The 11,099-nt window shown below is 41.4% G+C and overlaps 1 protein-coding gene across 1 annotated transcript; it reads right to left on the bottom strand.

Moving 5' to 3' along the window:
• Positions 1-1,803: 1,803 nt before the first annotated feature.
• LOC112228535 (membrane-associated progesterone receptor component 1) lies at positions 1,804-4,906 on the bottom strand. The gene is made up of 3 exons (XM_024393938.2): positions 4,566-4,906; positions 3,713-3,868; positions 1,804-3,234 (listed from the first exon to the last, which is right to left on the bottom strand). The coding sequence occupies exons 1-3, from the start codon at positions 4,858-4,860 to the stop codon at positions 3,140-3,142; spliced, it is 546 nt and encodes a 181-aa protein (XP_024249706.1). The 5' UTR covers positions 4,861-4,906; the 3' UTR covers positions 1,804-3,139.
• Between the last annotated feature and the right edge of the window lie 6,193 nt (positions 4,907-11,099).

Here is an 11,099-nt window from a genome sequence, read left to right as displayed (position 1 = left end):
AGCAGAGAGGAGCTTTTCAAAGCTTAAGCTCATCAAATCCTACCTGAGGTCCACCATGTCACAGGAACACCTTAGTGGCATTGCCGTCATCAGTATTAAACATGCATTTGCTGGGAAGATTTCTTATGAGGATGTTATTGATGACTTTGCATCAAGGAAGGCAAGAAAGGTCCCAGTTTAGATGGCAGTTGTACAATTTAGTTTGTGTTTCTTGTTTGAAGTGCAATAGTGTAATAATCAGGTTCTCTTCTTTGACATTGTGATAATAATGTAACGGAATTGTACCCTAAACCCCTTTTATTATTTCAGCCGAGTGTCATGCACAGAATCATATACGTCAGGAAAAACTACGCCTCTATGGGCCTCGAGGCTATCATGCACATCATCAAGCAATACCTCACTAGCATCGTATTCAAATATTTGTCATTCGTTTACTGAATATATCTTGCCCATGACCAGCATTCACACACACAATAAAAAACTGAAAAAATGTCTTACAGTTTGATTATCCATTTGGGGAGATTTATTTATCATATCAAAATATCAGTCTCATGATCACACAGACAATGCCATTCCTTAGTAATGGATTTTGTAGTGTTCCCTTCCTGTGTCTACTGGTATTCGAGTCCAGGTTCTGGCCCATTCCTGAGAGTATTTGCCATGCCATACATAATGGAAATAGCTCACATTTTGAAAAGATGTGAGCTACAGTATGAACATCCAAAAACCTACTTCATCCAGTGCAAGTCATACACTAGTAGTATGTGAAAATATCCAACCAATTGTGTTATTACAAAGTCATGCTGAAAGTGAATGCTAGACTAAGTATATCAAGCATTATCTTCTCTAACGCATATGAGAAACACTAGCTGCAGTACAGTCAGAGTATGTGATGTTTAGCTACACTAAGTGATGGATCACTCAGAATGGCCAAGTCAGACATTTTTTATGGATACTTTAATGAATACTCAAAAATATTTTAAAACAAATGGTGATAGAACATTATCAGCTTCTGTGTAATTGAAAATCTGTGGTCATCAAGATTACAAAAAAAGGAAATAAATTCATATCAAGCTACAGCTGTTAATTTCATCAACAAAAATAGTGATTCAAATATTCATCAAATACCTATTTTTCAGTGGCAATTGACAATACTTTAACTGACTAAAGAGACCCTGAAAAAAACTAACACGAAACAAATATGATTTTTCATTTTAGTTGACTAAAGTGAGACTATAATCTGACTACTACATGGATTGGACAAGAGTTTCTGGAAAGATTGAGAGCTTTTCAGTGATAAGCACAATTAATATTTGCAGCACAGATGCTCAGGGCAGTTCTATACTTCACTGGGAAGGATGCTCCACACCCACCAAACACAGCCTAGCCTACATCAGCTGGTGAGCTGCGTGGGAACAAGCAATGAGTGTGGGTAGACATGCGCTCCTTTGGCTCCGCCTCTGATTATATAGATTGTGCAGACGACTCTCTTGCTTCCCCATAGCTAACAAGTCCCCACCAGCCTTCTAGTAAGATACCCGTTGCCCGGTTAACAAACACAAGATGCTTTACAAAAATAAAATAGCAGCATTAAGTTTAATAGTAAAACTGTCGAGCTATGTTTCTCTCCCTTGAGTATAGAAACATTTTTGAATTTGTGGTCTCGCTCAACCTTCCCACTTCTCCCACTGCATTTTATAGCCAGGTTCTGAAGCCAACGTACTAGCCAAATCTCTTTTCCTCAGAGAAAACTACTTGATTCTAGCCATTACTGTTCAAAAGATATGACCCTTAATACCAGCGCAACGTTTTTCTATTGTTTATTGGCATTTTACATTCATTAAACCAAAGCGACCATTCTTAAACTAGGCTACTTGCAGACCAGACCTTTAACCATTTGTTAAGGCTACACCTTCAGTGATGTTACTTCAATACCTAGTTATAGCCAACAAACTAGGGCGTGTCCAGCAGGTCAACATTCAGTAACATTCAGATAAAAAATAGGCTATGTAGAACAAAAATGCCTCTGACATGTTGAATAAGAAATAACATTGACTCTAATGGAATTTCTATTTGTAACATTCAAGAATGTTTTGAAAATGAAAGTGGCCCTGGTAACACTACCAAACATTCAATGGCACAAAAATAATGGTAAATGAGTAGCAAACAAGTTGACTAAATCCATCTTGCCACTACACTATATATCGGACTGGGTTAATAACTTTGAGTTAATGTGGACCCAGTGACTCAAACTTGAACCAGGACTCGACCACTGGTGATTCGGACTCGATCCCAACTTGAGGTTGAGTGACTTGATTATATCACTGGGTGAAATAGTCATTAGCCCGTTCTACTTTTGGACATCAATGTGGCAGTGGATCGTCGATAACAGAAATGACACGACCGAGTGACAGAGGAGCAACCAACCCATATTACTTTGCGGCATCATCTGGTGATTGTGTTACACACTCTCTCTGCACTTGTGTGTGACTGTTTTGCATGCAATGCTCAATATCATGTAGGCTCAATTAGGAATTTACACACCCAGATAACTGTTACATATAGTAGTCATATTTTTGCTGTTGGGAATATGTTATGCAGAAAACTGTTGGTAGGACAAGGCTTTATAGATTTGTACACATGGAAGTCAGTTATTTAAGTTTACTATAGGTTGAGGCAATACAAATGTGACTAAAACAAAACAGCATTTAGTTGACTAAAATGGCCCACTTTCTACAATTGACAATAACTAGACTTAATGATTATACAAATGACAAAAATGAGACTAAGACAATATTTTAGTCAAAATTACCATCTAGAAGAGAGCCAGAATGAACACTGAGCTAGAGTAATAGATCCTCCAACAGCCTCTACATTACAACTAATACTACCTGTATAACTTCAAAGACAGTACAGTATTCAATAATTATTCTAACCTTTACCAAAATCAAGTGTGTTTTAGGATAATGAAGGTCAATGGCATATGAAATTAGCATAAGAGGTGGTCCATGACAATGACATAATGCAAAAACCATACAGGAGAAAGCATTTCGCTCAATGGCTGCAATGCAAGGCAATATGCATAACATTATCCTGAAAAATTAAGGCATCTGTATTTTCCCTTGTGCACTGGTGAGTTCTAGTCCATTTTTTTGTCCTTGACCTCCTCGTCATCCGTGTACTCTGTGGGTTCTTCTCCAGGTTTCAGAAGTTTCCCAACGTAGTCATACTTTTCTGTGAAAGGAAAGATGAAAATGACTGAGTCCCTCAGGGACCTTCTCAAGAACATGATAATCACTGGGTGGAGAACAGCCTTGTCCCAAATTTTTTTTTAAATAAAAGACTCCCATGTGTGGGTTTAAATTTAAAGCAATATTCAATGTAATGTAGATGAAAGTGTATCTAACAGATTAATTTTGATGCAAAGTAGCATTATGTTATCCCCTGGCATGGTACCATATTTTTCTATGCGATGTAGCCAACTCGTCTATCGTTGCCAAGTCATACAAGAGGAACACAGTAGTTGACTTAAGCACAAAAAGACTGGACCAGCACATGACAAGTTATTCCCTGAAGCACATAGACATACATTTTAAACACCAATAGTTCTACGGGTAATCAAAGCTGTTTGGTGCATCAACAACTTGCACTGTTGAGTGGATAGTGGGTGCGTGTTTCGTAGCAACTACTACCAACTCCTGCATCAACTCACGAGTGAACTGGGTCTCCCATTCATTGAGGCTTTCCTGTTGCATGGCGTTGAGGTCCGAGAGGTCGTCGTAGGTCTCTTTCAGGGCCTCCTTCTCCAGACAGAAGGTGGCCAGGCCCCTGGAGGCATCTTTACCAGCAAACACTCCATAAGGACCCTCTGGAAAACATCACACAGATTGATTTGAAATTCAGCCAAATATTTTTTTTAAACTAAAATGTGATTGTGAAGACAAAATAGCAATTTTATCTAATTAAATTCCACATGCTCTCCAACATACATACAGTAGCTTACTGTAGTCTGATGGCTTCAACGATAAGCCCCCCTAACAACAAGTCCTCTATTCTAATGTTGAGACTGACAGAAGGCACAGACTGAATCCTTTAAATGAGAGCTAGTACTGCTTTACAATATACCTCAACAATACTTTTTTTGTGCAACCATATGGTCTTGCTGAATTGAACATTCAACCTTTGTGCAAGGCATTCACCTGTGTGAATAGCATGACTGAGCAGATATGCAATTTCTATACATTTTAAAGGAGGGTGTTCTTCGGGGATTGTGTGACAGTGCAGGATCAATCAACTTGGTGAGAGGTTCACGTTACATGCCATTGTGCCAACTCGGACGAACACGCCATAAAGAAGGGGATGTGGCGTTTTAGAAGGTCGTAGTTAAAATGTAACAACTTCGAGATACAAAAAAAATACACATAATTCAATAGACAAAGTAACAAGTTAAAGAATAAAACTGACTGACCAGCAAGACAGTTAGCTACGGTTGTGCCAACCATTCATTTGAGCAGAGTAGCTGGTGTTGCGCCACATGAGCACAAATAGCCTGCAACTTATTTTACCTGGCCCGTAGAATGTCTTTCCTCTGGTAACATCGAACACCTTTGAATTGACAGACATAAGAATTCTTGGATTTTGCAGGCCATCGTACGGTTGTAGCTCCGCTAACGTGAAATCTCTTTTCTTGAATTTAGGCAGAGGTTCCTCAACCTCGCCCATATCTGCAGGCGTATCTCCGCGGAAGATTTTGTACAAAAGAAATATGCAGAGGCCAAGCAGACTCAAATTCAACGGAGACGTGAACATTTCCTGCAAAACTCCTGGAGTAGTTTCATCTGCTCCCTTTGTATCAGCCATGTTTATCGCTGTATGCTTCTTCTTCGGTATCTTCTTTGATGGGGTTAACGCGATTGGCATCCAATGTTTATGGTACACTAACGCCACCAGCTGGACGGGGTATTGCATAGAAACTTTTAAAAAACATCGGGAAACGGGGAAAACGACATCATACAAAACAAAACACGTCAAATATTTTTGTATGTTTAAAAAAAATGAAATCATACTTCTTCAATCACAGTCCACTCTAAAATATATCCTTACACATGCTCAGGGGCCTGTGATGGGGCTACATTCACCGACAGGATTTCTTGCACTGCCTCAGCTGTGAAATCAGACCTAAAAAAACATTTAGCGGCATTCACGATTCCAATTTTCTTAAACTTTTTCTCTGCTTGTGCTGTACAGTTTATGACCATTGCAATAAGTAATACAGAGTCCACCTTTTTAACATGTAGCATTTCACTATCTCTCAGTTGATGGGACACCTTCACTCGTTTTGGTGGCTCTACTACCATTGATTTTTCCCTGCTACTCGTTCCTTCCGATTTTTTCACCGCCTCCAGATAGGAGGCACACTGGACACTCCTTACCCTTGTCATCTCATTCTCCTTCACCTTAACAGGGCACTCCAAGAATTCCTGGAGATGTTCACCTCAACAGTTGCAGCATTTCCCTTTTCATCTGGCATACGATATTCTATCCTTCTTCACAAACTTACCAAATATTTTACATTTATGACAGGGGCTTGTGCACAAAAGCTCTTACAGGGTATCTCATGAATCCTAACTTTATGACAAGGAAGAGACTCAACAAAGAACAGTAGAATGGATGAAGTTAACTTCCTTTCTCCATCCACCATACAGGTGAATCAACACGCACCAACTACTCCATCAATGTCTTCAGTTATATCCTCTGCCTTTATTTCTTGCACCACCCCAGAAATACCCCCCTAGATAGGCGCCTTGCTACAGAAATCCATTATTACACGCATATTGTGCTCTGCAGACACACAAGAAATCTAAATAAGACCACTTCTTGTGACTCTCACCGACTCCACACTTTCTCCCAACACATTCCAGATTTTCCTGGAGAAATTAAGCGGATTTCCCAAGTAGCATTCATCCAACCAAAAACGGGTCTCGTGGTTTCCTCTTTTCCAACATAGCGTTACTTCTCTTGTTTCCCCTTGTCTTCGCCACTGTAACACACTCATTCTCACTTTCTGTACTATTAGCTTCACTCGACTCACTAGCAGTTTCAAACAAAACCTCTGGTTCCGCTATCTTCCGTCAGTGTTCATATATAATATTTGATAGCAGGACTGTCTTCTTTGGTATCATGGCGTTCGCACACTTTGTATGTGCATGCCGCCACCTACTGTGTGGTCAATTACTTTACATTTTGTGATACAAAAATAGAAAAGGAAGGAGGGAAAGGATAAAAATGCACTACCAACTAACGCTACACCTACATACCCCCTGTTAATCTTCAATAGCGTTTACACAAAGCGTGCCATGACTATGAAAATTATATATGGATGGATGGACAAAAATCCAATCCGATAATTTGTTTGTTCGACATGGTGAGATCTTTTTATGTATGTAAAATTAATTATGCGAGAAATGGCGGTGGGAACAGACTTTATGCACAAATATTGATATATAGTGCCTTCAGAAAGTATTCAAACTCCTTGACTTTTTTCACATTTTGTTATGTTGCAGCCTTATTCTATGTATGAAATAAATAAGAATCCTCAGCAATGTACATACAATACCCCATAATGACAAAGTAAAAACAGGTTTTAGAAATGTTTGCAAATTTATAAAAAATTAAAAACAGAAATATCTTATTTACATAAGTATTCAGCCCTTTTGCTATGCAACTTGAAATTGAGCACAGGTGCATCCTGTTTTCATTGAACTTGTTTCCATACAACTTGGCTCTGACATGCACTGTCACGTGATAAATTAAATTGATTGGACATGATTTGGAAAGGCACACACCTGTCTATATAAGCTCCCACCGTTGACAGTGCCTGTCAGAGCAAAAACCAAGCCATGAGGATGAAGGAATTGCCTGTAGAACTCAGAGACAGGATTGTGTCGAGGCACAGATCTGGGGAAGGTTACCAAAACATTTCTGCAGTATTGAAGGCCCAAGACACAGTGGCCTCCATCATTCTTAAATGGAAGATGTTTGGAACCACCAATACTCTTCCTAGAGCTGGACGCCCGGCCAAACTGAGCAAACGGGGGAGAAGGTCAGGAAGGTGACCAAGAACCTGATGGCCACTCTGACAGAGCTCTAGAGTTCCTCTGTGGAGATGGGAGAACCTTCCAGAAGGACAACCATCTCTGCAGCACCACCAATCAGGCATTTATGGTAGTGGCCAGACGGAAGCCACTCCTCAGTAAAAGGCACATGACAGCCCACTTGGAGTTTGCCAAAAGGCACCTAAAGACTCCCAGACCATGAGAAGCAAGATTCTCTGGTCTGATGAAACCAAGATTGAACTCTTTGGCCTGAATGCCAAGTGTCACGTCTGGAGAAAACCTGGCACCATCCCTACGGTGAAACATAGTGGTGACAGCATCATGCTGTGGGAATGTTTTTCAGCAGCAGGGACTGGAAGACTAGTCAGGCAAAGATGAATGGAGCAAAGTACAGAGAGATCCTTGATGAAAACCTGCTCCAGAGCGCTCAGGACCTCAGACTGGGGCAAAGGTTCACCTTCCAAAAGGACAATGACCCTAAGCACACAGCCAAGACAATGTAGGAGTGGCTTTGGGACGAGTCTCTGAATGTCCTTGAGTGGCCCAGCCAGAGCTCGATCGAACATCTCTTGAGAGACCTGAAAATAGCTGTGCAGCAACACTACCCATCCAACCTGACAGAGTTTGAGAGGATCTGCAGAGAAGAATGGGAGAAACTCCCCAAATACATGTGTGCCAAGTGTAACTGGTGTGAAATGTCTAGCTAGTTAGCGGTGCACGCTAATAGCATTTCAATCGGTGACGTCACTCGCTCTGAGACCTTGAAGTAGTCGTTTCCTTTGCTCTGCAAGGGCCGCAGCTTTTGTGGAGCAATAGGTAATGATTCTTCATTTTCTTCATTGAAGGCAGCTGTTGCTGTGTTCAGAGGGTCCCTGTTTCGAGCCCAGGTTGGGGCGAGGAGAGGGACGGAAGCAACACTGTTAGTTAAGCTTGTAGCGTCATACCTAAGAAGAATTGATGCTGTAATCGCTACCAAAGGTGCTTAAACAAAGCACTGAGTATAGGGGCTGAATACTTCTGATATTTCAGTTTAAAATGTTGTATAAACTAACAAACATTTAAAAAAAAGTTTTTGCTTTGTCATTATGGTGTATTATGTCAAGGGGTCTGAATACTTTCTGAAGGCACTGTAAAAACCATCATATCGAAGTAAACTTGTAGTCACGCGATGACATGGTGTGTGGTCCTCCCACTACAACTCAAGAAACCATGCAGTTTAATAGTAACACATGGAATAAAATAAAATACCCAAGAATGGAGCAAAAGGAACACCTACGTGAGATTGCTATTCAATGACTACAGCTCAGCGTTCAACACACTAAGCTAAGGACCCTGGGACTAAACACCTCCCTCTGCAACTGGATTCTGACGGGCCGCCCCCAGGTGGTAAGGGTACATAACACATCTGCCACTCTGATCCTCAACACAGGAGCTCCTCAAGGGTGCGTGCTCAGTCCCCTCCTGTACTCCCTGTTCACTCATGACTGCATGGACAAGCACGACTCCAACACCATCATTAAGTTTGCCGACGACAACAGTGGTAGGCCTGATCACTGACAATGATGAGACAGCGTTTGGGAGGAGGTCAGAGTCCTGGCAATGTGGTGATAGGATAACAACCTCTCCCTCAACGTGATCAAGACAAAGGAGATGATTGTGGACTAAAGGAAAAAGAGGACCCAGCACGCCCCAATTCTCATCGACGAGGCTGTAGTGGATGCAGGTTGAGAACTTCAAGTTCCTTGGTGTCCACATCAAATCAAATCAAATCAAATTTATTTATATAGCCCTTCGTACATCAGCTGATATCTCAAAGTGCTGTACAGAAAGCCAGCCTAAAACCCCAAACAGGAAAAAAGCACGGTCTCCTAGAAAGGCCAAAACCTAGGAAGAAACCTAGAGAGGAACCAGGCTATGTGGGGTGGCCAGTCCTCTTCTGGCTGTGCCGGGTGGAGATTATAACAGAACATGGCCAAGATGTTCAAATGTTCATAAATGACCAGCATGGTCGAATAATAATAAGGCAGAACAGTTGAAACTGGAGCAGCAGCACAGTCAGGTGGAAGTTGAAACTGGAGCAGCAGCATGGCCAGGTGGACTGGGGACAGCAAGGAGTCATCATGTCAGGTAGTCCTGGGGCATGGTCCTAGGGCTCAGGTCCTCCGAGAGAGAGAAAGAAAGAGAGAAGGAGAGAATTAGAGAACGCACACTTAGATTCACACAGGACACCGAATAGGACAGGAGAAGTACTCCAGATATAACAAACTGACCCCAGCCCCCCGACACATAAACTACTGCAGCATAAATACTGGAGGCTGAGACAGGAGGGGTCAGGAGACACTGTCAACAAACTATCATGGTCCAAACACACCAAGACAGTCGTGAAGAGGGCTTGACAACACCTATTCCCCCCTCAGGAGACTGAAAAGATTTGGCATGGGTCCTCAGATCCTCGAAATGTTCTACAGCTGCACCATCGAGAGCATCCTGACTGTTTGCATCACCGCCTGGTATGGCAACTGTACGGCCTCCTACCGCAAGAAACTACAGAGAGTGGTGCGTACGGCCCAGTACATCACTGGGGCCAAGCTTCCTTCCATCCAGGACCTCTATACCAGGCAGTGTCAGAGGAAGGCCCAAAAAATTGCCAAGGACTCCAGCCACCCTAGTCATAGACTGTTTTCTCTGGTACCGCACGGCAAGCGGTCCTGGAGCGCCAAGTCTAGGTCAAAAAGGCTTCTTCACAGCTTCTACCCCTAAGCCATAAGACTCCTGAACAGTTAATCAAATGGCTATCCGGACTATTTGCATTGTACCCACCCCACCACCCATTTTTATGATGTTGCTACTCTCTGTTTATTAACCATGCATAGTCACTTTACCTCTACCTACATCTTACCTCAATTACCTCCACTAACCGGTGCCCTCGCACATTGTCTCAGTACCCCCTGTATATAGCCTTTCTACTGTTATGTTTTTTGTTGGTCCTGAAATTAAAACAAGGGACCAGTTTCCCAATAGAGATGGAAATTAGGCTTACAAGTGTTTGAACGATGCAGCTTTCCTACAACAGCCGAAGATGTAACATGCGTTTCCAAAAACACCACGCGGAAAGAACTTTCGCTAAGTGCGTCATCGGAGCATGTGTCGTTACTGATCAGACACTGATCAGATCGAAAGAAAAGCAGCGCTGCTCTCTGATCAGCTTCATCCATTAAAATCTTAAATTAACATTAGAATTATTACACAATACTGATGACGGATTAGCTCGTTCAGAGATAATACCACCTACGGTTACAAATATTGAGGCGGTTTTTATTAGTTATGTTTCTATGTCTTATTTTTTATAACTTCTTTTTTTTTAATGGTCTTTTATGTCCAACAATTTTGGCTCAGAAAACTTGGGAGGTCAGGGTTGGGGAACCCTGCAGTAGGCTATAGGCCTATGTTAATTACATTAAAATACACTTAATGTTCAATAAATTAATTTCTATTTTTCTATTTTTAATTTGTCACATTTGAGCAATGATGTGACAAATCTTTGATTTAGTGCATTTTCATTGGGCAAGCATTATAAAAACTGCCTCAATATTTGTGGCCATAGGTGGTAGTAGGTGGTAATATCTCTTCTGATCCATATCATGCTGGCTCCATAGTGTGTTAACAGGAAAATGGTTCCAAATGTTTTTCCACCATTCCCATAAGACATTTTAGAAACACTTAAATAATGGCTCTGCTTCGTGTAGACTTACCCTGGTGTGACGATAACCATGTAAATCTCTTGGACAAGGTGACTTTTATCAATATATTCGGCTCTATTTATTCTCAGATTCAAACATGTTAATTAGCATTCAAGTAGACATCATGCAAGACTACAAATCCCTGCCAGCTCCTACACATCATCACTGGCTGACAACTTTGCTAACAGTTATTGTGTCATATTAAAACTTGCACAAGACAGTTCACAGAATTGTCAATTTAAAG

Source organism: Oncorhynchus tshawytscha, linkage group LG30 (assembly GCF_018296145.1).
Source record: "Oncorhynchus tshawytscha isolate Ot180627B linkage group LG30, Otsh_v2.0, whole genome shotgun sequence".
NCBI lineage: Eukaryota > Metazoa > Chordata > Actinopteri > Salmoniformes > Salmonidae > Oncorhynchus > Oncorhynchus tshawytscha.
The sequence above is the reverse complement of the archived record's forward strand: the minus strand, read 5'-3'. Positions and strand labels throughout refer to the sequence as shown.